Below are 25,446 nucleotides of genomic sequence, written 5' to 3'. Positions count from 1 at the left end.
AAAAATTTACTGATGAACAAAGATATAGAACAGCAGTGAGAAACATTTAAAACAATAATCAATAGAGTCCAGGAGAAATATATCCCACTAAAAAGCAAGAACAAACTAGCCAGTAATGATACACCATAGATGAAGAAATAAGGGTAAAATTGAAACTGAAGAAAAAGGCAAACACTAAGTACATAGACAACAAAGGTTAGGAAAGCTTCTGCTGTTAGTTAAACTTGCCCTTGCACGTTTAGGTTTTAAAATCTTTCGTGTGGCAAGTTGCTGAAAGTGTGAGCTGATATCGGTGCAGCGAGGGAAACAGGGCATCTGGGACCTGAGTGAACAGGGCAAACAACTGTGTATCTCCTTAACCAATCAGATTGATGCATTGAGAAATTAACAGCACAAGGACTGAGAAGGAAGTGTAAATTAGAATGGGTGAATTCAATGTCAAATCAGGTACAGAAAGAGAAATAAAGAGAGGGGAAAAAAGATTGGATTAAAAGAGAGTGAAAAAAAGACAACATTTTTAAAAAAAGTTAAATTTAAAATTTTACATTTAAAAAAAAATCTCTAACAACAATTTTAAACACTTGTAACAGTTAATTTTCAGTGCCAGAAAGGTTGACTAGCAGTAATTAACATTCAGCACATCGTTAAAAGGTACTTAGACTGAAATGGACAAGACTTAACTTTCTATGGCGAATTTCGTTTGTATCTACTGCGCAAATACAGCAACTACATGCCGTTCAATCCATTTCAATGGTGAGGCACACGGCGAGATGCCATTTTCACAAAGCTAACGGCGGAGCGGCGCAACTCAGACAGCAACTTTCAGATATCTGCAATTAACCATGCGTCTGCCCCTCACCTGAAGTTGCTGAAGCATTTGCGCGTAACGGGGAGTGCTGTTAGTCTCATCGTTATTTTGACAGCAAATTCTGGCCCATCGTATTTTTGGTGGTGTCGGGTATAATAGGAATGCTGGCAGGATACTGGGAAACCTTCTAGCTTATTTTTTGAATAGTGCCATGGTATGCTAACCCAGTTGAACTTCAAGCGACAAGACCAATCTTGGTCCATCAATGAGGGACCTTTTTCCTTAACTACAATTACAGATAATTGTTTCATCTGATTTTCGTATTTTGCTTGGACACTTATTTTCCTGAGAACTTGCAATGTGTGTCCAGAAAAACTTTTCGGTAAAATGTTGGGGTTTTTCAAAGATATGAACAGTGATGGACAGGAAAAGACCCTCTGGTCCATCCAGCCTGTCCGATTTGTAGGGTAATTTATCAAACTATTCCTTCTATACCTTTGATGACATAATAGTTGCCACAGCCCCAATGTCCAATTCATCAGGGGGCTATCTAGTGTTCAGTTAACAATATGCAATTACCATAACACATATCAAATTGTACTGTCATAATAATTATTACATAGAATGTGCAACACAGAAACAGGTCAGTCGGTCCAGATGAGTCTCCTCCCACTCTAATTACTTCTTCCCACCCTGCCTTCGTATCCCTCTATTCCCTTCTCCCTCATGTATGCATCAAACCTTCCCTTAAATATATCAATGCTGTCTGCTATCTGCATTAATCATAGGCCCAGATTTTCCTGCAATGGCAAAATCGGAGGCCTACATCATGAATTTCGCCATCTCACTGTTGATAATTTCTTACGTATTTTCCTGCATTTCTAATTAGATGAATGCTGAGCATGGTGGTGAAACATATGTGGCAAAACCAATAACCAGTGTATTGATCCCACCACTAACGGTGCCATTTCTTTATCATGGTGGTAAAATGCTACAGTTTAACTCTGACAACCAAGTCCTGCCAATTTGAGATAATATAGGAATTGGCTTTTCCATATTTTTTGAAAAAAGTTTAAAAAGTTCTGTTTCTGTAAAACAAATAAAATATAGATGCGTCCAAATAGAGTTCCTTATTATAAGCTGTTCATCTGCAACATCCCCTGGTTCTGATGCAAGGTCATTGATTTGAAAAGTTAATCCTACCTTCTCTCGACAGATGCTGCCTGATCTGTTGTGTATTTACAGCATTTTCTGTTATGTAAAAGATATGGGGTCTGTTTATGGGAGTGTTCAGGCGTCGTTCATCTGAGAGCATCTGAGGCAGGCCCAAAATTTGTAACAAATCAGTACATGGAATGTTATAATCATGGAAGTGAAAATACCTCAGCAGAGCTCCTGAGCAATTGTAAATCAGGTTTGTCACCATACTAGATTTACACTCCATGTGTTGTCAAACCAAAGTGGTCTGAGACTACTGCCTCCGAGTAGGGAAACATCATTCTACTCTGGAGCTAGCTTGGGCCCTCAATACTTATTTATACTGTCAATTTAGTGCCATGTGAAGTGAAAATTGCTTCTCTCCAAAGCTAAACTAATGTAAATGTGCTCTTACTGTAAAGTAACCTCCTTTAAGATTTCCTCATATGATGCCAGTAGGGAAAATCAGTTTTATTCAAACTCAGGTTAAGAGCCACTGAACCTTTTCTTCTTTCTATAGGTGGCACCACAAAAAGGACACTTGAGTCCTGCGACATTTAAGTAACATTAGGCTGCATTGCCCTCCATTTGGAAATTTTAGCAAGAAAGTAGACAGGAATACAGACTGATGGACACAGTTGCATATTTACATCTACTTTTCTGCTAAAGTCAAAGAATGTATCCAATTACTGTAGTCAGTTTAACCTCAGTGGTGGGGAAACTTTAAGAAATGATAATCCGGGACAGAATTAACAGTCACTTGGACAAGTGTGGATTGATTAGGGAAAGCCAGCACGGATTTGTTAAAAGCAAATTGTGTTTAACTAACCTGATAAAGTTTTTTGATGAGGTAACAGAGAGGGTAGATGAGGGCAGTGCAGTTGATGTGGTGTGTATGGACTTTCAAAAGGCGTTTGATAAAGTGCCGCACGGTAGGCTTATCATCAAGATTGCGGCCCATGGAATAAAGGGGGCAGTAGCGACATGAATACAGAATTGGCTAAGGGACAGGAAACAAAGTGTAGTTGAGATCGGTTGTTTTTTAGACTAGAGGGAGGTGTACAGTGGTGTTCCCCAGGGGTCAGTGCTGGGACTACTGCTTTTCTTGATGTATATTAATGACTTGGACTTGGGTGTACAGGGCACAATTTCAAAATTTGCAGATGAAGCAAAACTTGGAAGGGTAGTAAACAGCGAGGAGGATAATGATAGATTTCAAGAGGATATAGACAGGCTGGTGGCATAGGCGGACATGTGGCAGATGAAATTTATTGCAGAAAAATGCGAAGTGATACATTTTGGTAGGAAGATCGAGGAGAGGCAATATAAACGAGAGGGCCCAACCCTAAAAGGGGTACAGGAACAGAGATCTGGGGGTATATGTGCACACATCTTTGAAGGTGGCAGGGCAGGTTGAGAAATTGGTTAAAAAAGCATACGGGATCTTGGGCTTCATAAATAGAGGCACAGAGTACAAAAGTATGGAAGTCATGATGAACCTTTATAAAACACTGGTTTGGCCACAACTGGAGTATTGTGTCCAGTTCTGGGCACTGCACTTTAGGAAAGATGTGAAGGCCTTAGAGAGGGTGCAGAAGAGATTTACTAGAATGATTCCAGGAATGAGGGACTTCAGTTACGTAGATAGACTGGAGAAGCTGGGGTTGTTCTCCTTGTAACAGAGATGGTTGTGAGGAGATTTGATAGAGATATTTAAATCATGAAGGGCCTAGACAGAGTAGACAGAGTAGATAGAGAGAAACTGTTCCCATTGGCAGAAGGGTCAAGAACCAGATGACATAGATTTAAAGTGATTGGCAAAAGGACCAAAGGTGACATGAGGAAAAGGTTTATTATACAGTGAGTGGTTAGGATCTGGAATGCACTGCTCGAGGGGGTGTGGAGGCAGATTCAATCACAGCCTTCAAAAGGGAACTGGATAAGTACTTGAAAGGAAAAAATTTGCAGGGCTACGGGGATAGAGTGGGACTAGCTGGATTGCTTTTGCATAGAGCTGGCGCAGACTCAATGGGCCGAATGGCCTCCTTCCATGCTGTAACCTTTCTATGATTCTATAAAAAAGTTCTAACTGGGCAAGAAAATTAGAATTAGAATTTTTTTATGATTGGGAATATATGTGTGCTTAACCTTACAGTTGTACCTAGTGTAAAGATGTTTTTGTTGAAGTCACAAGGTGAATACAGATGTTGTTGGCATTTCAGCCCATCTTGGCTCTTCCATCCTACAGTCATCCATCACCCCATCCAACAAACTCCTAAATTCCTCAAATGTTTTAGCCTCCACTATTCTTCCTGAAAGTTTATTGCACATCTTGATTACTTTATGTGAAGAAATTCTTCCTGAAAGTCCTAAATTTGCCCTTCCCCAGTTTGAACTTATGTCTCCTATTCCTATTGGCTTGGTTCACCTTTAATAATTGTCTGGGTAAACCTTTTTTAATATCTGATATACATCTCAGCCTTCATCTTTTGAGGGTAAGAAGTCCCACTTTCTCTATTTTGCTGTAATGGCCCAAGTGGTGATGCTGGAAATTAGCTTTCTCTGAGCTGTCTCTAGGGCTTCAAAATTTCCATGGTGTCTTGGGGACCATAAATGGACGTACTACTCAAGACACAGCCTGAATATAGAGCATTATACAATTTTAGCATAACCTTCGTCGACTTGTACTCTACTGATATAGCAAAATAGCTTCTCATTTGGTTTTTTTGTCAGCTCATGGTCCACTTTGCCAAGCCTACTCTCAACTTCACCGTTAGCTATTTCTACACCAGTCATCGAGTATGTACGTCTGCCATTTTTCTTCCAATATGTAGTGCATTACGCTTAAGTTGCAGGAATATTCCTATTGCATTGACTTTGCAATGTCTGTTCAGCAAAGCCCTTTTTAAAATCAGAAAATTATGAATGACGTAACTGACTCCCTTTTAGTTCTGCTGAGTTCAGCTGTTTTCCATGGAATACTTTTGTTTAAAGAGTAAGTACTGATGATATAATTGGGGGCGCTGGCTTGGAAGGATTAATGAGCCTGATAGTACGAAGGAGCTGAATGCACAGTTGACTCTGAATCATCTCTGGGTTTATGACTTCATTTCCACTAATAATAATTCAGCTCTCTCTCAGTCTGCCTTGGAAACATTTTTGTTCTTCTGTTGCTGTGCTCAGTGTTTTTTTAAATCAAACCTTTATTGAACTGGACAGAACAAAACAAAAGAATCTTGATGTTAATAATAGAATCTGTGATTTTTATAAAGAGATTCTAATGATGAGACTACCTCCTGGATGTATCTAAATTTGCAGACTTTGATACCTTTGTGTCATAACCAAAATTATATTGCCATCCAAGGAAACTGTAATCCAGTATAAGTAGAGAACACTCCCACTTTGAGAGATTTGCAACATCCTTTAAAGGGTTGTGTACCAGTTTGTTTTTTGCATTGTGTTACAGTTTAAATCATGTTCTGTTGGCAAGCCTGGATCCAAATTATCTTAATTAGGGTTCACATTGAGGGCTGACATATATATATAACACATATTTGTGTGTTTGCAAACAGTGAAAACATTTTTTGCATCATTTTTCCACCAGCTTCCTCCCTTTCTTTTCCTAAAGGTATTGACTTGTTGAAATACATTTCCATACTGCTTTCCAGTACCTCATCCAAATGACCATTCTTTGTGTGAACCTAGATTGTTTGCAAAATATTCAACTGCAAGGGGTATCGCTACAGAATCCAGTCCTGTCTTTTCTAGATGTCCACACGTGAACTTCCAGCAGTGTTAACTCAGCGCAGGCAAGAGATCAAATCTCGGTTCTTCCTGTTCTTAATGGTGCAGTTAATCGCTACCGTAACCAGCTCAGACAATGAAAACTCAACTTTTTTGTCTAAGTGGCATGTGTTAGTGGTTTCATTACAATAGCTCCATTTGCATCTTCATCAGAGATTCTTGTTTTCATAGAATAAGTCCACCTTCATTTGTAGAAAAAAAAGTTTATAGAAAGTTAGTGAAAATATTTTTAAAACTTTTATTTAGTTTTTGGGTGGGATAGTGGGTTAGAACATGGTACTTTTATCTCCTAGTCCTTCATTGTTTTGAATCATTGGATGGAAGAAAAGTATTTTCGCTCTGTTGGCTGTAAGAATCTTTTTATTTGGGCAGCCTCAATCCAGTTCCTAGTGGCTGCAACACCACAGCACAAAAGCTGTTCCTAATTTGGTACCAATTACTCAGCATTTAGTTAGCCTCACCGTAAATGGGATTGCTTCATGCTCATGTTGGGTGCCAAAAATAGGGATTGGCAGTCTATACAGTACAAGGAAAATTAAAAATAAAATGTTCAAGTGCAAAAAAAAAATCAGACTACATAAAAGGACTTATCCCATATAGGGAATCGTCCCTCTGCAAATCGTATTTAAATACAGCTAGTTGTAATAAATATTTACAATAGTGAAAGTCCACAGCAGCCTCATGGAGACCCTCTATGTTGGGGAATGGTTTGGAGGCAGCCTTGTTGGATAAATAGGGTTTCCAACCCTCCAGCATTGTCCTGGAGTCTCAAGGAATTAAAGATGAACCTCCTAGTCACTGCTGCAAGCAACCATGAGAAAAATTATAGGTGCATTTTAAAAAAAAGTGTTCTTTTTTTCATTTTCCTTGAACACTTTTGTTTATTAGTTATAAAAATATTGGAGATGGGCAAAAAGGCTGTTTAACAGATCGTCAAGAGTTATCCAATTGGGTAACAGAGTGTTCACTGTCTAGCGCGACAAGGCAGTGTCAAGTATCCAATGGCGGGAACGTGTGGGCAGGGCGGATAGAGGCGGGAGGTGATGTGATGAAATCTCCGGGAATACGTCCAACCAGATTTGGCAACACTATGTATAAATCATCTAAATGGATCTTTCCAGCCAGGTATTGTCACAGGCAGTTGACCGTAAGGTTGATTGTGGATTAGTTAAAGTAGAAAAATCAACACTGGAGCAACGGATAGAATTGCCTATTTTGAATTGCTTTTCTTAGGGGGCAGCAATATTACAATGTAAAGTATTCCCCCATCATTCAGAGTTACAGTCTCTTTAAAGTAACAAATAAAAACTGCTATGCTCTGTTTAAATATACTGGGCTGGATTTTCTTTGGCAGTGACAGTGGGTTTGAATGTTAATACTGTTTTCATGGTTGTGAGAGCCATTTTTGAAATGTGACTGCTCAGAAATGTTCAAATCAAAGCAAACATTGCAGAAGGATTTCTCTTTAAAGGCAGTATTTCAATTCTGTACTGCTTATTTGATTTTTATATGCTGGTTCCCAGAAATCTGGGCAGCTGCTGATTTGTATTTTAAAAATTCATTTAATTAGCAGAACAGATTCTCTGCACCTCTCCCCAACACATAACAGTTTACACAAAGCAACCCCAAAGCACTGTGGGTAAATGATGTGTACTATTTAAATACAATGCTTCACCTTCCTTCTGGTAATGTGAGTGACAGGTAACGATGCAGAAAACATTCCCTTGCCAACTTGCACTGCAAAAAATATTAAGCTAAGTAGTAGCAAACCAGCCTGTTAAAACCTCAGCATTGAGGATATCTTAGGACGAAAGGTGCCTTTGAAATGGGTCATTAAGCTGAGATGTTAGTACATGTAACATGAAAATGATGCAAAGCAATTTTACTTTTGTAAAATAACATTCCTTAATGTGCAAACTTAGCAAAATATAATACACTGTAGCAAGTGCTAAAGTATATAATACTGTAAATTCTGAGGTTGCAAAATCTTTCCATGATATGCAACTGTCCATAACTTTTACGGTTGTAACTCTGAGGTTCTGTAATTATGAGATAAGTTAATAGACTTTGAACTCGTTATACTCCTAATGAGCTTATGATCATTGCAGCACAACGCTACTAGGCAGGGTTCCTGCATGTTCACAACTGTAGAAAAGCTATTGGCAACTTGCCATTATCGAGTTAATTTCTCTTCAAATATTTCCTGACAAGGTTTCAGAAACTGCTAACTGTTGAGCCTGGAAAGATCCAGGTGAGCAAAAGATTATCAGCTAAGCGCCCTTCTTTGTACAGCTCTAGTTATTTGCAAAGCAATTCCAGTTTATTAACAATAACAGGCCAATTGCTCAATTTCAATGCTAAGGTGTTAATTTGGTTAGGAATGTTTGTGTAGTTTTAATATAAGCTTTAATGGGTCGCATTGCTTGAAGTAATGCTTCAGTACTGACCGGTTAAAAGGGGAGATTCTTGCCTAGATTTTAGGTTTTGGTTGCAGTTTTTGGAAATTAATTGAGAAACCCAGAAGAGATTGAAGGAGAAAGATGATTGTACATGTTGGATTGTGTTCAAACTCGTTTCGAACTACAACATTGGTTGTGACAATTTAAAGGAGTATATAACAACATCACTATGTACAAGGTGTTGACTGAAGTTAGAAGAGGAAGACAAATCATGAAGAATGAGTACTATAGATGATTTGCTGAAGATGCATCCTAGAGGCCAGAATCAGTACATCACAGTGAAAGACTGAATGAATGGTTTTCATATAACAGCTAAACTGCTTCTAAACCCTAAAATACAGACTTAAAAACAGGAACAGCATGATTCCTACCTGTTACTTCAGTATATAAACTCAAAAGGGCTAATTTTGCCTAGATTACACTGTTAATCTCAAAACTGAATATTTTTGAAATGTTTTTTAGGTTGAACCCAGCTAAGGCGTTGTACTGTAATTCTGAAATGAGTTATATTAAATTGAAGAGAGTTTATGTATAATTCCTAAGCCAACTTATTTTAATCGTGATGATTAAAGTAACAGTCATCTTATTGTTAACTACAACTAATGTGATAACTTGGTTATTGGTTGTATGTCAAATTGTGTCATTCTTGTTCAGTCTTTGAAATCTTCAAAGGAGTTGAGAGTTAATGGGTTCCTTTAGATGTGCTGATTCATCATGTAGATGACTCAAGAACTGAAGATTTTTCATATAAAAATCCTAGGTACAAACCTAAAACACCATTGTTCTAACACAATCCATTGGTTAAGAGGCTTATTTCTCCCAATTGTAGTCATCAATATCAGCCTATGTTCTTCGCCCTAAGAGAGTGAAGGGTTAAAAAGAAAGGAAACTTCCAAAAAATAGTGGAAATACGTAGGAGGTTGGCCACTATCGAAAAAGAGAAAAGACAGATTAACATTTTGGGTGCAGATCCTTAGTCAGAACTAGAAATTGGAAGATACACATGTCCCTTTATAGGACAGAACAAAATGAAGTAGATGTAATGACACTGAGGCAAAATTTAAGAGTCAAATATGTTGATTCCTGTCACAGAACGATAGATAATAAGCTGGATAGGGCAGCATAGCAGTGGAAAATGATGCAAAATCAGGCGGCTTACCTTCCCACCCGAGTTCCATTTTCCTCCCTCTGCCCCAGCTTGGACTGTCACCAGCTGCCCCTTCTCTGTTCATGGCATATAAATGTTGGTAGGTGATGGGATCCAGGCTTTCTGGCATATTTCCCACCCAGCAACCCTTCTTACCGCTGGTCCCCAGAACTGCTTGTTGAAAGGTGAAGGTAGGCCTGGCGTAATGGCAGTAAGACCCCACGTTCTGTCAGTGGAAGGAGAGGGCCAAGTAGAGGCCACGTCTCTCCAAATGGGCTCCCATACACTTGCTTGTGTAGACCCCAATGTCGGCTGAAGCAGGGATGTCCAGTTTCTCTGTGTTGTAGCCTCTTGGTGGCAGGAATCCTTCAGGAGCTCACCATGCATATCTAATTAACCCCAACCCAGGAGTCCTGTTCCACCCACTGCCAGAAAGAGAGAAATCCATTCCAATGTGTTCATTAGCCTGCATTGAAATGGTAAACTGATTACTTCACAGTAAAAAGTGACGACACAAAAAATTTTGTTGATCTTGAAAATGTAAATGTCATTAACTAGATTGCTTAATTCCCCACTTAGCTGTGCCCCATTCATCTTACCCATTATTACTCCTTAAATAATTTGTGTATTTTGGCTCCATGGTTGTTGCAATTGACAACCTCTTATTGCTGAGGATTTATATAAAGAGAGTGCCTGCCTGACAAGTGGCATGTGAGACTTTTTCTCTTCTAGTTAGCTTTGCAGGTGCCTTTTTAAACTATAGATATTTATGTGTAGAAGGACTCAGGAGATGAGGAATTAATATGAACAGTATTCTCTTTTCTACTCCTACCTCCCAGACTGGAGCTATCAGACACTGACACTTTGCCAGATGGCTGGCAGAAGCATTAATGACCCTTGCTGGAGATTGCACATGGGTATGGATGTTAGGTGACGATCAGGAATGGCTTTGAGGTCTTCAGGAAAGCGGTGCAGAAAAGGGAAAAAAAACTGGTGGATAAAGTTTAACTACTTGATTGAGTTTTTTGATGAGGTAAGAGAGAGAGTTGATATGGTGTATGTGGACTTCCAAAAGGTGTTTGATAAAGTGCCACATAATAGGCTTGTCATCAAAGTTGAAGCCCATGGAATAAAAGGGGCAGTGGCAGCATGGTTACGCAATTGGCTAAGTGACAGGAAACAGAGAATAATGGTGAACGGCTGTTTTTCGGACTGGGGGAAGGTATACAGTGGTGTTCGCCAGGGGTCAGTACTAGGACCACTGCTTTTCTTGATAGATAGATAGATATATATTAATGACTTGGACTTGGGTGTACAAGGCACAATTGCAAAATTTGCAGATGACACAAAACTTGGAAGTGTAGTGAACAGTGAGGAGGATAGTGATAGACTTCAAGAGGACATAGACAGGCTGGTGGAATGGACGGACACGTGGCAGATGAAATTTAACCCTGAGAAGTGCGAAGTGATACATTTTGGTAGGAAGAACGAGGAGAGGCATAAAGGGTAAAATTCTAAAGGGGGTGCAGGAACAGAGAGATCTGGGGGTAAATGTGCACAATTAATTGTAGGTGGCAGGGCAGGTTGAGAAAGCGGTTAAAAAAGCATACGGGTTCCTGGGCTTTATAAATAGAAGCATAGAGTGCAAAAGCAAGGAAGTTATGATGAACCTTTATAAAACACTGGTTCGGCCACAGCTGGAGTATTGTGTCCAATTCTGGGCACCGCACTTTAGGAAAGGTGTGAGGGCCTTAGAGAGGGTGCAGAAAAGATTTACCAGAATGGTTCCAGGGATGAGGGACTTTAGTTACATGGATAGACTGGAGAAGCTGGGCTTGTTCTCCTTAGAGCAGAGACGGTTGAGAGAAGATTTGATAGTGGTGTTCAAAATTGAAACAGAGTAGATAGAGAGAAACTGTTCTCATTGGCGGAAGGGTCAAGAACCAGAAGACACAGATTTAAAGTGATTGGCCCAAAAGAATCAAGGAAAACTTTTTTTACGCAGTGAGTGGTTATGATCTGGAATGCACTGCCCGAGAGGGTGGTGGAGGCAGAATCAATCTTAGCTTTCAAAAGGGAATTGGATAAGTACTTGAAAAAAATTTGCAGGGTCACGAGGAAAGGGTGGGGGAGTGGGACTGGCTGGATTGCTCTTGCAGAGAGCCAGCACGGGCTCGACGGGCTGACTGGCCGCCTCCTGTAACCATTCTATGATTCTATAAGGAACTTGCTGTAATCTAGAATTTAAATTTCCAGCATATTTGTTGAAGCTTATCCAAACTTTCCAGGCAGTGTTGGTTTGGCTTAGTTGGTAGTACTCTTGTCTGAGTTAGAAGGTTGTGGACTTGAGCCCCATTCCAGGACATAAGTACATAATCTAGGCTGACACAGATGCATTACTGGGGGAATGCTGCATTGTTAGAGGTGCAATGTTTTGGATGAGGCATTAAAGTGAGTCCCTGTCTGCTTGTTCAGGTGGATGTAAAAGTCCCCATGGCTCTTTGAAGAAGAACAGGGAGTTTGCCCAGTGTCATAGCCATCATTCCTTTCTCAACCAACACCATCAAAAACAGATTAACTGGTCATTCATTTGCTATTTGTGGAGCCGTGTCAATTGGCTGCTATGTTATATAGAATTATGTAGCATATACAGCACAGCAACAGGCCATTCGTTCCAACTGGTCCCTGCCGGTGTTTATGTTCTACACAAGCCTACTCCCACTCCTTCATCTGACCTGATCAGCATATCCTTCGATTCCTTTCTCCCTCATGTGTTTATCTAGCTTCCCCTTAAATGCATATATATTTACCAAAAAAAAACAGTGCTACACTTTAAAGTAATTTATTCACTAACTGTGAAGATCTTTGAGACATCCTGAGGACATGAAAGGTACTATAAAAGTGCAAGTTCTTTTGTTACTAATTATTTTTGAGGTATATGCTTTTAAGAAAGGTACCCTGCAGAACATAATGCAATTTAGTAAACTACAAATAAAGAAAACTAATTTCTAATTATACTTTGAAATCAACAGAGAATGTATAATCTAAGTTCTAAATGGGCTATGTGCCATCCTGACATAATCAGATTATTAACACAAAATGACATATATCATAATTAAATATCAAAAGAGCTGACAACAAGAACACATCAGGACAAAATTGAGTTACACTTAAGATCGCCAAAAGTGACATGGATTACAAGCTTATTTAAACATATAGAACTATTTATTTTTAAGGGTCACATCGATCAAAATAAGTTGCATTTATACTCTAAAATGAGTTATTATCATCTCTGATGAGCGATACTTTGCAGGCCTGAACATAACCGTGCATCAAAATCATTTCTTCTCTCCAACCCAATACTCAAACCTGAAGTAGAACATGAAGTAGCTTGTCCAAGTTTACAGAACCTGCAGGAGTCTGAACCCTTTTAAATAATTAAAGGTCGCCAGCCTTTGCAGTTTCCAACAGCTGACACAGGAAGCAGCCAGATTGCTCAAGTAAGCCATGAACATTGGCCTGTTGCCCAGGTTGCTTGTGAAGCATTCAGCTGAATGATTGCTTTATATTACTTGGGCATCACTGACTGCAAGTTAACTGATTTTGACAGATGATAAGTTTTTTTTAAAAAAGTGAGCCTTGTGAAGGATGAGTATGAAGTTGTATGGGTCTCTCTCAAGCCTGTGGTGGGTTGTACAGTACCTTGTGTTATTGGTGAGATGGTAATGAACCAAGATTTGACTGGCTCAGGAACAAACCTTTACCATAAAATATATGTATATGTTGTGTATATCAAATATGTTCTGCATATCAAGTATCACCTACATCAAGTTATTGGTCAATTCTCTTCCTCATCCTTGGTTACGTGTTTAAGTATTGTTTTTTTCTGATTTCTAACAGGTTATTTGCTACTTGATGAATCATATTGCCTAAAATGGCTAAAACCTTTCTCTCCAATGACATTCCACCAAAAGAATTCTGTGTGATAGTAGCCATGGATACTTCCCACAGCCTCACCATATTCCCCATTAAAATTAAATTTATAGGGGCTGATAATTGGTCTAGGTGCAGTGGCGCCTAGACTGCTGCTTTTTGTGCATTGCGGTGCCTGTCCTGCACTGACCTGACCTGACCTTGCATGGTAATATGAGGGCAGAGTGGCTGCTGCTTGCCTTAAAGCTGTCCTGGGGGAGAAATAACTGGAGCATGTCACTGAAGTTGAACTGCTTCTTACAATGAACTTGTTCAGGCACTCAAAATGCTATCCTCTAATGGACCCTAGTGCATGTCAGATGCATAGGCTCTCAGTGTCATAGATTCTCCATGACTATTATCATGTTCATTGCATTGTTCTTGAGATGCTTAGCAGGCTTTGGAACCTTATAATGCAGGGTACTGGCACCTGATGCATAGCACTATTGCAGGTGCCAAACATTGCAATACTAGTTCAATAATGTGATGTACAAAAATTCAACAATTCAGAAAAAAAAATCATAAGCTTATCCGTCCCTTCTTCCAACAGCTTTAACAATTCTTCCCACCCTCTCCTATTCTCCATGCACGGAGCAATGCTTTTATGCTTTGAGGATCACTGCACCTAACTCAGAATGTGATGCCTCAACTTGTAATGTGACCTATTTTCTTCTGTCAAAATATTGTAACACTGGTTGTGAAAACATTTTGATCAATTGCTTTATCTCTTTAAAAGCTCTAGCAAGGTTGGCAACCTATTTGGAAAGTGCATCCTTTTTCATCAGGTTACATAGCCGTTTTGGCACTTGCGTTTAATCTTGGAGCAAATTTCATTAAATTTTCAACATGCAATCATTGGGGGTGATTTTAACCCCAAAAATGGGTGAGTTGGGGGCAGGTGGGAGTTGAAAATAATTGTTTTTTTGGGTTGCAACTGCAAAATTTTCAGACTTTGCATTCCCAGTGGGAAGCCTGTAATTTTACGCACCCAAGTTAAACCCAGAAATAAAGCCGGGTTACGGTTACGACCCAAAAAGAACTATTTTCAACTCCCACCCACCCCCAACGCAGCTGTTCTTGGGGGTTAAAATCACCCCCATTGTCTCAAATTCTGCTTTTGTCTTTTAGAACTCAGTATTTCAAATTTCTTGACCTCTTTTGGGATCTGGTTCAAGATCCTTAGTAATTGTGTCCAAAATGCATTACTTTTGGAACTGTGACTTGTGTTATCTTCTTACTAAGTCTTGTGGGCATCTTTGAAGTGCTGTGAAGTTTTTGTTCTTCATGCTCCCAACACAAAACCATCATTGACTATCATCTTAACACCCTTGTATTCATGTAGGACTTTCTCCAAACAGGGTATTAAACTTAGCTTATTGTTTTTTTTTGCAGTATCCCAACCTTGCATCAAGGATAGAGAAGGCTCATATATCACCAAGTTTATGTGTAATGCCTTCAATTGTTGGCATTGAGTAGTGTTGCCTCATGATTGTTTCGTTTAAGCACTTGGGATCGTTGCATATACAAATCTGATTGAAGTTTTTCTTATCGATCACTACCAGAGCTGACCCATGGTGTTGGCTCTATTATCTTTTTGATTAAACTATCTTTCTCCATATGTTTCTTTACTGCATGATTTTTGGAGTACTCTTTTAGATGCTTGGACTACTTACGCTATTTCTGGATTTAGCTTCATTTATCGTTGCCTCCCAAGTAATCAGAACCATCAGTCATATCTCTGTACTCCTTGAGTATGTTTATAGTATAGGTAACTTTTACATTTCTTGCATGAAGCCTAGTTCCAAACAAGCTTTCTTATCAAGAATTGGTTTTATGTCATGATTCACCAGTTGGAATTTCAAAACATATGCTTTTCCCTAATGGCTGTCAGCCATGTTTGTGGTCTGCCTGGTCTTTCTTTGGGCCCAATATTAGGAGGACGGCGGGTTGGCAGCGGGGGGTTGACTGGGCGCTTGGGTAACGCGCCCAGTGAAATCGGAGTCCGCACTCGTTTGCAGCTTGATTGAAGGTACTTATCTTTGCTTCCGGGTTTCGCGCTGGAAAGCTGCGCAACGAGCGGACTGCGCATGGGCAGCATAGGCTGTCAGCTGGAGGAGCCCTATTTAAAGGGTCAGTCCTCCACTGATTGATGCTGCAGGAAATAGGAAAAATTACAGCATGGAGCAGCCCAGGGGGAAGGCTGCTCCCAAGTTTAATGATGCCTCACTCCAGGTCTTATTGGATCGGGTGAGGAGGAGGGGGAGGACAGATATCATCCCCCCGGTGGGCGGGAGGAAGTGGCCTGCCTCTGCCACCAAGAAGGCCTGGCTCGAGGTGGCAGAGGAAGTCACCTGCACCACCAACATATTGCGCACCTGCATGCAGTGCAGGAGGCGCTTCATTGACCTAAGTAGGTCAGCCAAAGTGAGTACACTTACTCATTCCCCTACACTCCGTCTGCCACATCACCGCCCCCACCCCACATCTCCTTCTGCACTACCAACACTCCTCAATCACGTCACTCCTCACGCCCACTCAAACCTCATCCTCATCTTACCTGCACTTACTCACCTCGCCAATACTCATCCCACCACTACCACTCAACCCAACCTCATACAATCTCATGGCTCTATCTCATACTCACCCTCTCATGCATCTCTTTCATGGTCAGCTTCACCCAACCTGCCACTACCTGTGCTGCAGCCACAGGGCATGCATCACATATGTGCAGTAGGAAGCGTAAGGCAAACGTGTCGTGAGCATGAAGGGGATGCACAAGGGTGTTTTAGGGATTGTCATGGTTTTTACTTAGATTTAATTTCTAATCAACTCTCATAACATATTATATTGTCACCACTACTGCCACGTCTTTTCGAATCTTGTCTGGTTTGTGCAATAATACCCTTTCCTGAGGATCACTATGAAGACCCATAACTGATGCCACCCACTGTGTCACTGCAGAGTGGGTGCAGGTGTATTTGCAGGGCTCTTTTGTGCAGACGACTGAGAGATGTCGGCGATATCCCCAGTGGCACCCTGGAAGGATGCAGAGGAGAAGTTGTTGAGGGCAGTGGTGACTTTGACAGCGACAGGTAAGAAGATGGTGCTCGGGCCAGCCGGGAGCAGCTCGGCATGAAGGAGGCTGCAGATGTCCACGACTACATGTCGAGTGGCTCTGAGCCTCCATGTGCACTGCTGCTCAGAGAGGTCCAGGAAGCTGAGCCTCGGGCTGTAGACCCTGTGGCGAGGGTAGTGCCTTCTGTGACGCATCTCTCTCTGCCCTTGCCCTCCCTCCTGCTGTGCAGGTGGATGTGTCACAGCACTGTGTTGTGGAGCTCCACATGTCAGAGGTGGACGGCGTGGCCGGCGAGACTGGTGATGCTGTTCGTCCTCTGAGGAGGTCATGACTGCAGCTACGGCGGCCCCCATCCGGAAGATGTACATTTGAGGGAGTCCGCAAGGTAGGTAAATGTGTCTGGACATCGGGGTAAGTGTGCAAGTTGGTGAATTTTATTGTCAGGAGGAGGGTGGTGGGGGCCAAACTTTGTCCAAAGTGACAGAGTGGCCTCCTGCAATGAGTGAGGTCCCCCCCACGCCCACACCCACGCCCACCCCCACCTGTCAAATGGACCTTTGCAGCTGCCACAGGCTGATGGCTGCAACACATCCATTTCAACTGGAAGCGTTTCCTCCAGTACGGGAAACAGTCCCAGTTGATCTGAAAATCCCACCCCTCCTAAAATATCAGGACAATCAGGTCTGTAAACGACCTGAAGTACCTGGTTAATTACTTCAAGTGGCACCCCGCCAGCTTTAATTGCCGGCAGGAGTCCCACATGTGGGGGCTGCGCATGCATGTCAGCGCGTCACTGGGGAACCCGGAAGTGGGCGGGTTGAAGCCGGGCTCCGGACCTGCCCCGGAAATCTCCGATTTTCACAGCCCCACTGCCACGAACGCTCCCGCTTGGGGTGCAAAAGTCGAGCCTTTTATGTTTGATGAATGATATTAGTTTGATAAGCAATATCTTTAACCAATTACAGTATTAAGTTGCATTTTGCTGTGCTGCTCCAATGCCATGACATTGGCTTGTGGATTAGTGTTGAGCTTAATGTTGATTTTAGGGTCATTAATCATGTTGTCAGCAACTCAATTTTCAATATGCATCTATTTTCAACAGAGAGCTAATATACAGTCCAGTTAGGAACATAGGAACAGGAGTAGGCCATTCAGCCCCTCGTGCCTGTTCCGCCATTTGATAAGATCATGGCTGATCTGTGATCTAACTCCATATACCCGCCTTTGGCCCATATCCCTTAATACCTTTGATTTCCAAAAAGCTATCTATCTCAGATTTAAATTTAGCAATTGAGCTGGTATCAATTGCCATTTGCGGAAGAGAGTTCCAAACTTCTACCACCCTTTGTGTGTAGAAATGTTTTCTAATCTCGCTCCTGAAAGGTCTGGCTCCAATTTTTAGACTGTGTCCCCTACTCCTAGAATCCCCAACCAGCGGAAATAGTTTCTCTCTATCCACCCTATCCGTTCCCCTTAATATCTTATAAACTTTGATCAGATCACCCCTTAACCTTCGAAACTCCAGAGAATACAACCCCAATTTGTGTAATCTCTCCTCGTAACTTAACCCTTGAAGTCCGGGTATCATTTTAGTAAACCTATGCTGCACTCCCTCCAAGTCTAATATGTCCTTCCGAAGGTGCGATGCCCAGAACTGCTCACAGTACTCCAGGTGCGGTCTGACCAGGGTTTTGTATAGCTGCAGCATAACTTCTGCCCTCTTGTACTCTCGTCCTCTAGATATAAAGGCCAGCATTCCATTAGCCTTATTGATTATTTTCTGCACCTGTTCATGACACTTCAATGATCTATGTACCTGAACCCCTAAGTCCCTTTGGACATCCTCCGTTTTTAACTTTTTACCATTTAGAAAGTACCCTGTTCTATCCTTTTTTGATCCAAAGTGGATGACCTCACATTTGTCTGCATTGAATTCCATTTGCCACAGTTTTGCCCATTCACCTAATCTATCAATATCACTTTGTAATTTTATGTTTTCATCTATACTGCTTACAATACCACAAATCTTTGTGTCATCGGCAAACTTAGATATGAGACTTTCTATGCCTTCATCTAAGTCGTTAATAAATATTGTGAATAATTGAGGCCCCAAGACAGATCCCTGTGGGACTCCACTAGTCATATCCTGCCAATGTGAGTACCTTCCCACTATCCCTACTCTCTGTCGCCTTTTGTTCAGCCAACTTTCTAACCAAGTCCGTACTTTTCCCTCGATTCCATGGGCTTCTATCTTAGCTAACAGTCTCTTATGTGGGACCTTATCAAATGCCTTCTGGAAGTCCATATAAATAACATCCATTGGCATTCCCCTGTCCACTACTTTAGTCACCTCTTCAAAAAATTCAGTCAGGTTTGTCAGGCAAGACCTACCTTTCACAAATCCATGCTGGCTCTCTCTGATTAACTGAAAATTCTCGAGGTGTTCAGTCACCCTATTCTTAATTATAGACTCCAGCATTTTCCCCACAACAGATGTTAGGCTAACTGGTCTATAATTCCCTAGTTTCCCTCTCCTTTTTTAAAAAGCGGAGTGACATGTGCAATTTTCCAATCCAGAGGGACAGTTCCTGAATCTAGAGAACTTTGAAAGATTATAGTTGGAGATGTTTTATCTTGATCACAATTATTTTCTAGATTTAGATTCATTTTCTTTTGGTATACATATGCAGTGATATGCTTGGAAAAATATACAAATGCTTGTGACATTCAGCAGAGGCAAAGCTGCGCGCGCGCGCACACACACACGCACACACTTTTTCTTTGGTCTGCGAACAATGGGAGATCAGTTAGTATGTAATTTATTTTCTTAGCTTTAATGAATGTAGATAAGCAGTTAATTAGTTATCCACACTGATAAGCTTGTGAATTATGTTACAGTTGTATAAAGCTCTGGTTAGACCGCATCTGGAGTGCTGCGTTCAGTTCTGGGCTCTGCACCTCTGGAAGGATATATTGGCCTTGGAGGGGTGCAGTGCAGATTCACCAGAATGATACTGAGGCTAAAAGGATTAAATTATGAGGACAGATTGCATAGACTCGGCTTGTATTCCCTTGAATGTCGAAGATTAGGTGGTGATCTAGTTGAAGTGTTTAAGATGATTAATGGATTTCATAGGTTAGATAGAGAGAAACTACTTCCTCTGGTGGGGAAGCCCAGAACAAGGGGCCATAACCTTAAAATTAGAGCTAGGCCATTCAGGGATGCTGTCAGGATGCAATTCTTCGCACAAAGGGTAGTGGAAATCTGGAACTCTCTTCCCAAAAAAACTTTTGAGGCTAGGTCAATTGAAAATTTCAAAACTGAGATTAATATATTTTTGTTAGGCAAGAGTTTTAAGGGGTATGGAACTAAGGCAGGTAAACTGAGCTAATATACAGATCAGCCATGATCTAATTGAATGGCTGAACAGGCTTGAGGGGCTGAATGGCCTACTCCTGTTCCTACATAAATATCGAAGAGTTTAAAAAATATGGTCTGTTTAAATTCCATATTTAGAAGGAACCCAATCTCCAATCCACATACAAAAAATAAATGTAATTCAAGCCACCATGCCAGATTCCCTCCCTAGATTACCAGAGAAAGAGGGAGGGATATGAATCACAGAACTTGCAATCAGCCATGATAGATAAAACATTTATAGGAGGAAAAATAAATAATACTATGCATGCAGAAGGAAATTGCTCCTTTGCAAACAGGTGCAACCTCTTTTTAAGTGATAGGTTAAGTGAACTAGAAGTGTCTGAATTGAATCATCTGTGAATCATTGAGTTTGGAATTCAGACCACTACTTAATCTTGATGGCAGTCTTACTAATATGTTTTGGATCATTTATATCATTGTGTGCTGATCACACAAAACTAATTTACAAGAGTAACACAAGAGGATAAAAGACTTTATACAAAAATTTGTAAATTAAAATGGGTGCTGGATATTTTTCACCTGTCAGTAAATTCTCCACTTGGTTTCAGCCAGATGGAAAATCAAGTTTAGGCAGAAATTTGGGTTTGACCAAATTTCTGTCCGTTTACATCATCTATTTGTGTCAAACTTGTTTCTGTACAGTTACAAATTGTACAAACTGAGCTAATTATAAAACACTGGTTCGGCCACAACTGGAGTATTGTGTCCGGTTCTAGGCACCACACTTCAGGAAAGATGTGAAGGTCTTAGGAAGGGTGCAGAGGAGATTTACTCGAATGATTCCAGTGATGAAGGACTTAAATTACGTGGATACACTGAAGAAGAACAAGGTTGTTCTCTTTGGAACGGAGACGGTTGTGAGGAGATTTGATAGAGGTATTCAAAATCATGAAGGGTCTAGACAGAGTAGATAGAGAGAAATTGTTCCCATTGGCGGAAGGGTCAAGAACCAGAGGACATAGATTTAAGGTGATTGGCAAAAGAACCAAAAGATGACAGGAGGGAAAACCTTTTTACACAGCGAGTGGTTGTGATATGGAATGCACTGCCCGAGGGAGTCGTGGAGGCAGATTCAATCATGGCCTTCAAAAGGGAACTGGATAATTACTTGGAAAGGAAAAAATTTGCAGGGCTACGGGGATAGGGCGGGGGAGTGGGACTAGTTGGATTGCTCGCGCATAGAGCCGGCGCGGACTCGATGGGCCGAATAGCCTCCTTCCATGTTGTAATTTTTTTATGATTATAAAGGAGTTGATCCAGTTTATTTTAGTCTATCCTCAGTTCATGAATTTGATTGTCATTTTAGTATGATACCATTTTCCTTTGGGGACATTTAGAGCTGGATAGTAAAATGTATTTTCTGAATTTATTTGTTTTCTTCACTCTTTATTCATTTTCCTAGTAGTTGATAAATATTTATCTGATCTATTTACCTCTGTGAAATACATTAAGAAATCGAATAAATCTATTATGCACAATATATTGCCTGTATATACATATAAAAATGCAAAGAACTGGACTGATTATATCCTGTTGACTTGGCAATCTGTCTTTTACAGATTAATAGAAATGATCTACCCAGAGTTCATGCTGTACTTGGAGACAGAGCATGTGACCTAGACTCTGCAGTTTCAGCCTTAGCCTACGCTTACTTCCTTTATAAGGTACAAATATGTTGTGAAATACAGGGATAGTTGTGATATTGACGTTTTGTATGTACATTTTCTATTAATCAAAAAGCCATTGCATGTATGTATGTATGTATATTTAAAAAAATAGGAGATTATGGTGCAATCAGAAATGATGTATCACAAAGTGAAACTAACTGGTTATCTCCTGCACTGTGGTACAAAGTTGATTGGTGGATTTTCTAATTGATGAAAATGCTTACAGCAAGCTAGCTTCTGGCTGCAAATTGAGGCTGGTGAAAAGTGCTCTTGCACAGAATGCCAGGCATTAATTGACACGTGAAATTCCACACAAGCTATGTTGAAATTAGTCTTCTAAAATTTTGCATTATTTTCAATGGGATTGCACATGTGCAAGGGAGCGCTTAACAGAGGAAAGCTTTTTCTAGCATATTTTGGGAATGTTTTTATATTCTTTTATCTTTTTTGATTAGAACATGTAGGAAAGAAGGATTTGGCATTTATATAGTGCCTTTCATGATCTCAAGACATCCCAAAGTGCCTCACAGCCAATTAAGTACTTTTGAAGTGTAGTCATTCTTATAATGCACGGAAACACAGAGTACAGCAAGGTTCCACAAACACCAATGAGATAAATGACTAGATAATCTGGTGTTGGTTGAGGAGTAAATATTGGCTGGGACACCAGAAGAACTCCCCTGCTCTTCTTGCCATGGGATTATTTACGTTCATCGGAGAGGGGACATGGGGCCTCAGTTTAACTTCTTATCTGAAAGACAGTGTCTCCGACATTGCAGCACACTCTCAGCATTGCACTGAAGTGTCAGTCTAGATTATAGAACATTATACGCATCACCATCTAGACAGACAAGCCAGGGAGTATATATATTCTTCTGCATGCACTGATTGGTTGCTGGATGTCAATATATTGTCAAGATAAAAACTGCAATTATAGAGGACGTGTATCATGCAGAAAATTTAGTAGGAGCATGGTTTTCCAATTGAAGCACAGTGCAAGATTTCCCAAAAGTAGAGATGGCCAAAGGCATCTATGTGACTATTTGGGCATCAAGTTCCTGCTGCTCCTGCAGCATCACCACTTGCTACTCCTCATTTGTGCGTTGTGACTCACCTGGAGCCAGCTTGGCTTAGTAGTAGCATTCTCACTTCTGCGTCATAAGATTGTGGTTTCAAACTCAATTCCAAGACTGGATCACATGGTTATTGCCACTTTGAAATTCTGAGAGGGGAAAGTGATAAGTATTGTACTTGCATATTGTTAACTGAACACTAGAGGGCCCTCTGATGGGACAACCATGCATCCTGTAGCAATTACACTCTCGGGTCTCCTCTTGTATCATTTGTTATATCTAGAGAGAATATTCCAGAGAGCCTGAAATAAAAGCAGCCATTACATTACCACACCAATGAGCGTTTATTGGACGTAACACAGATCACATAATCTAGGCTGAAACTTCAGTGCAGTACTGAAGGGGGTGCGGTCTTTTGTATTGCTTGTTCTGGGAGATAAAAAATAGCTCAGCACCAAAAAAGATTAACTAGTCATTTATGTAATTGCAGTTTGTGGGACCTGGCTGTGTGGAAATTTGTTGCAGTGTTTGCCTACATTACAACAGTGTCTAAACTTCAGGAAATAATTTATTGGTTGTGAAGCAATGTGGAACATCCTGAGGATCTGAAAGGCATTATATAAATGCAACTCCTTCCTTCCATCCCTTCCTCCTCAAGCTGACTAACTGCATCATATGTGGCGGTTGATGCTATGCTACTGGTTGCAAACATTGGTGAGAGGGATGCAGGATGCTGTAAGGTGCTGGCTTGTTCTCGGCTACAGCAAACTGCTCTTTCAGACTTACAGTGACAGAACAGGGACACGTGTTAGAATGCTGACTTCAATAGATACCTTCAAACAGAGTTTGCATTGCAAGATACTTTGTCATTGAGTGATGTGTGAAGAGCAGGATGGTACTAGCCCTGAACTTCAAGGAGGCCGGCAGCCTTACCTGCTGCTGTTTCCTTCATGCTCTTGTAGGGAAGGATGCCCAGGGTGGCCTCTTCAAAGTGAGTTATAACCCTTCCTGCACTTAGGGCCTGATCCCTTTCCTGCAATCAGAGAAAAAGTCTTAATGTCACAAGTTTGGAGAACACATTGTGGAAGATGAGTGCATAACCTGCAGTACATCTTTGTATCGGTAATTGATCATGCAGCAAGATTGTAATATTTTTGTGTGCAGCCCTCATAAGGTGTCAGTGTGCCAAGGGTTTTAGCTGTATGTTGCACCTGAATGTGTGCCCTGCTGAAGCATGTAGATGTGCGGTAAGCAATGATTGAATTGTAATGTTGTGTGACCGCTTTGCATAGGCCAGCAGTACATGTGTAGTCGACCATAAGACTATAAGAGATAGGAGCAGGAGTAGGCCATTCGGCCCCTCGAGCCTGCTCCGCCATTTAATGAGATCATGGCTGATCTGATTTTTACCTCAACTCCACTTTCCCGCTCTTTCCCCATATCCTTTGACTCCCTTGCTGATCAAAAATTTGTTTAACTCAGCCTTGAATGTATTCAATGACTCAGCCTCCACAGCTTTTTGGGGTAAAGAATTCCAAAGATTCACGACCCTCTGGGAGAAGAAATTCCTCCTCATTTCCATCTTAAACGGGCGACCCCTTATTCTGAGACTATGCCCCCTAGTTTTAGATTCCCCCATGAGGGGTAACATCTTCTCAGCATCTACCCTATCGAGTCTCCTCAGAATCTTGTATGTTTCAATAAGATCTCCTCTCATTCTTGTAAACTCCAATGAGTATAGACCCAACCTGTTCAATCTTTCCTCATAAGACAACCCTTCCATACCCGGAATCAACCTAGTGAACCTACTCTGAACTGCCTCCAATGCAAGTATATCCTTCCTTAAATAAGGGCACCAGAACTGTACGCAGTACTCCAGGTGTGGTCTCACCAGCACCCTGTACAGTTGTAGCATGACTTCCCCGCTTTTATACTCCATCCCCCTAGAAGTAAAGGCCAATATTCCATTTGCCTTCCGGATTACCTGCTGCACCTGTATGTTGACTTTTTATGTTTCATGTACGAGGACACCCAGATCCCTCTGTACCGCAGCATTTTATAGTATTTCTCCATTCAAATAATATTTTGCTTTTTTATTTTTCCTCCCAAAGTGGACGACTTCACATTTTCCCACATTATATTCCATCTGCCAAATTTTTGCCCAATCGCTTAACCTGTCAATATTCCTTTGCAGACACTTTGTGTCCTCATCGCAACTTGCTTTTCCACCTATCTTTTTATCATCAGCAAATTTGGCCACAAGACACTCTGTTCCTTCATCCAAGTCATTGATGTATATTGTAAATAGTGAGGCCCCAGCACTGATCCTTGCAGCACCCTGCTAATGACAGATTGCCATTTTGAAAATGACCCTTTTACCCCAACCCTTTGTTTTCTGTTAGTTAGCCAATCCTCTATCCATGCCAGTATATTACCCCCAACACCATGAGCTATTATCTTATGCAGCAACCTTTTATGTGGCACCTTATCGAATACCTTTTGGAAATCCGAATATACTGCATTCATTGGTTCCCCTTTATTCACCCTGCCCGTTACTTCCTCAAAGAACTCTAATAAATTTGTCAGACACGATTTCCCCTTCATAAAACCATGTTGACTCTCCTTGATTGTATTATGAGTCTCCAAATGTCCTGCTACTACTTCCTTAATAATGGATTCTAGCATTTTCCCAATGACAGATGTTAGGCTAACTGGTCTATAATTACCTGCTTTCTGTCTCACTCCCTTCTTGAATAGGGATGTTATGTTTGCGGTTTTCCAATCCGCTGGGACCTTTCCAG

The 25,446-nt window shown here is 40.9% G+C and overlaps 1 protein-coding gene across 3 annotated transcripts in view; it reads left to right on the top strand.

Annotated features, from left to right (window-relative positions):
• Positions 1-25,446, top strand: part of LOC137321010 (exopolyphosphatase PRUNE1-like) — a 186,541-nt gene that overhangs the window by 62,253 nt on the left and 98,842 nt on the right. For all 3 annotated transcript variants that reach the window (XM_067983105.1, XM_067983106.1, XM_067983107.1), the window contains exon 2: positions 21,465-21,569. In XM_067983105.1, coding sequence (XP_067839206.1) covers positions 21,465-21,569 — 105 coding nt within the window. The remainder of the gene's footprint in view (positions 1-21,464; positions 21,570-25,446) is intronic.

Source organism: Heptranchias perlo, chromosome 4, assembly GCF_035084215.1.
Source record: "Heptranchias perlo isolate sHepPer1 chromosome 4, sHepPer1.hap1, whole genome shotgun sequence".
NCBI classification, from domain to species: Eukaryota; Metazoa; Chordata; class Chondrichthyes; order Hexanchiformes; family Hexanchidae; genus Heptranchias; species Heptranchias perlo.
This window is presented reverse-complemented; position numbering and strand designations above follow the sequence as displayed.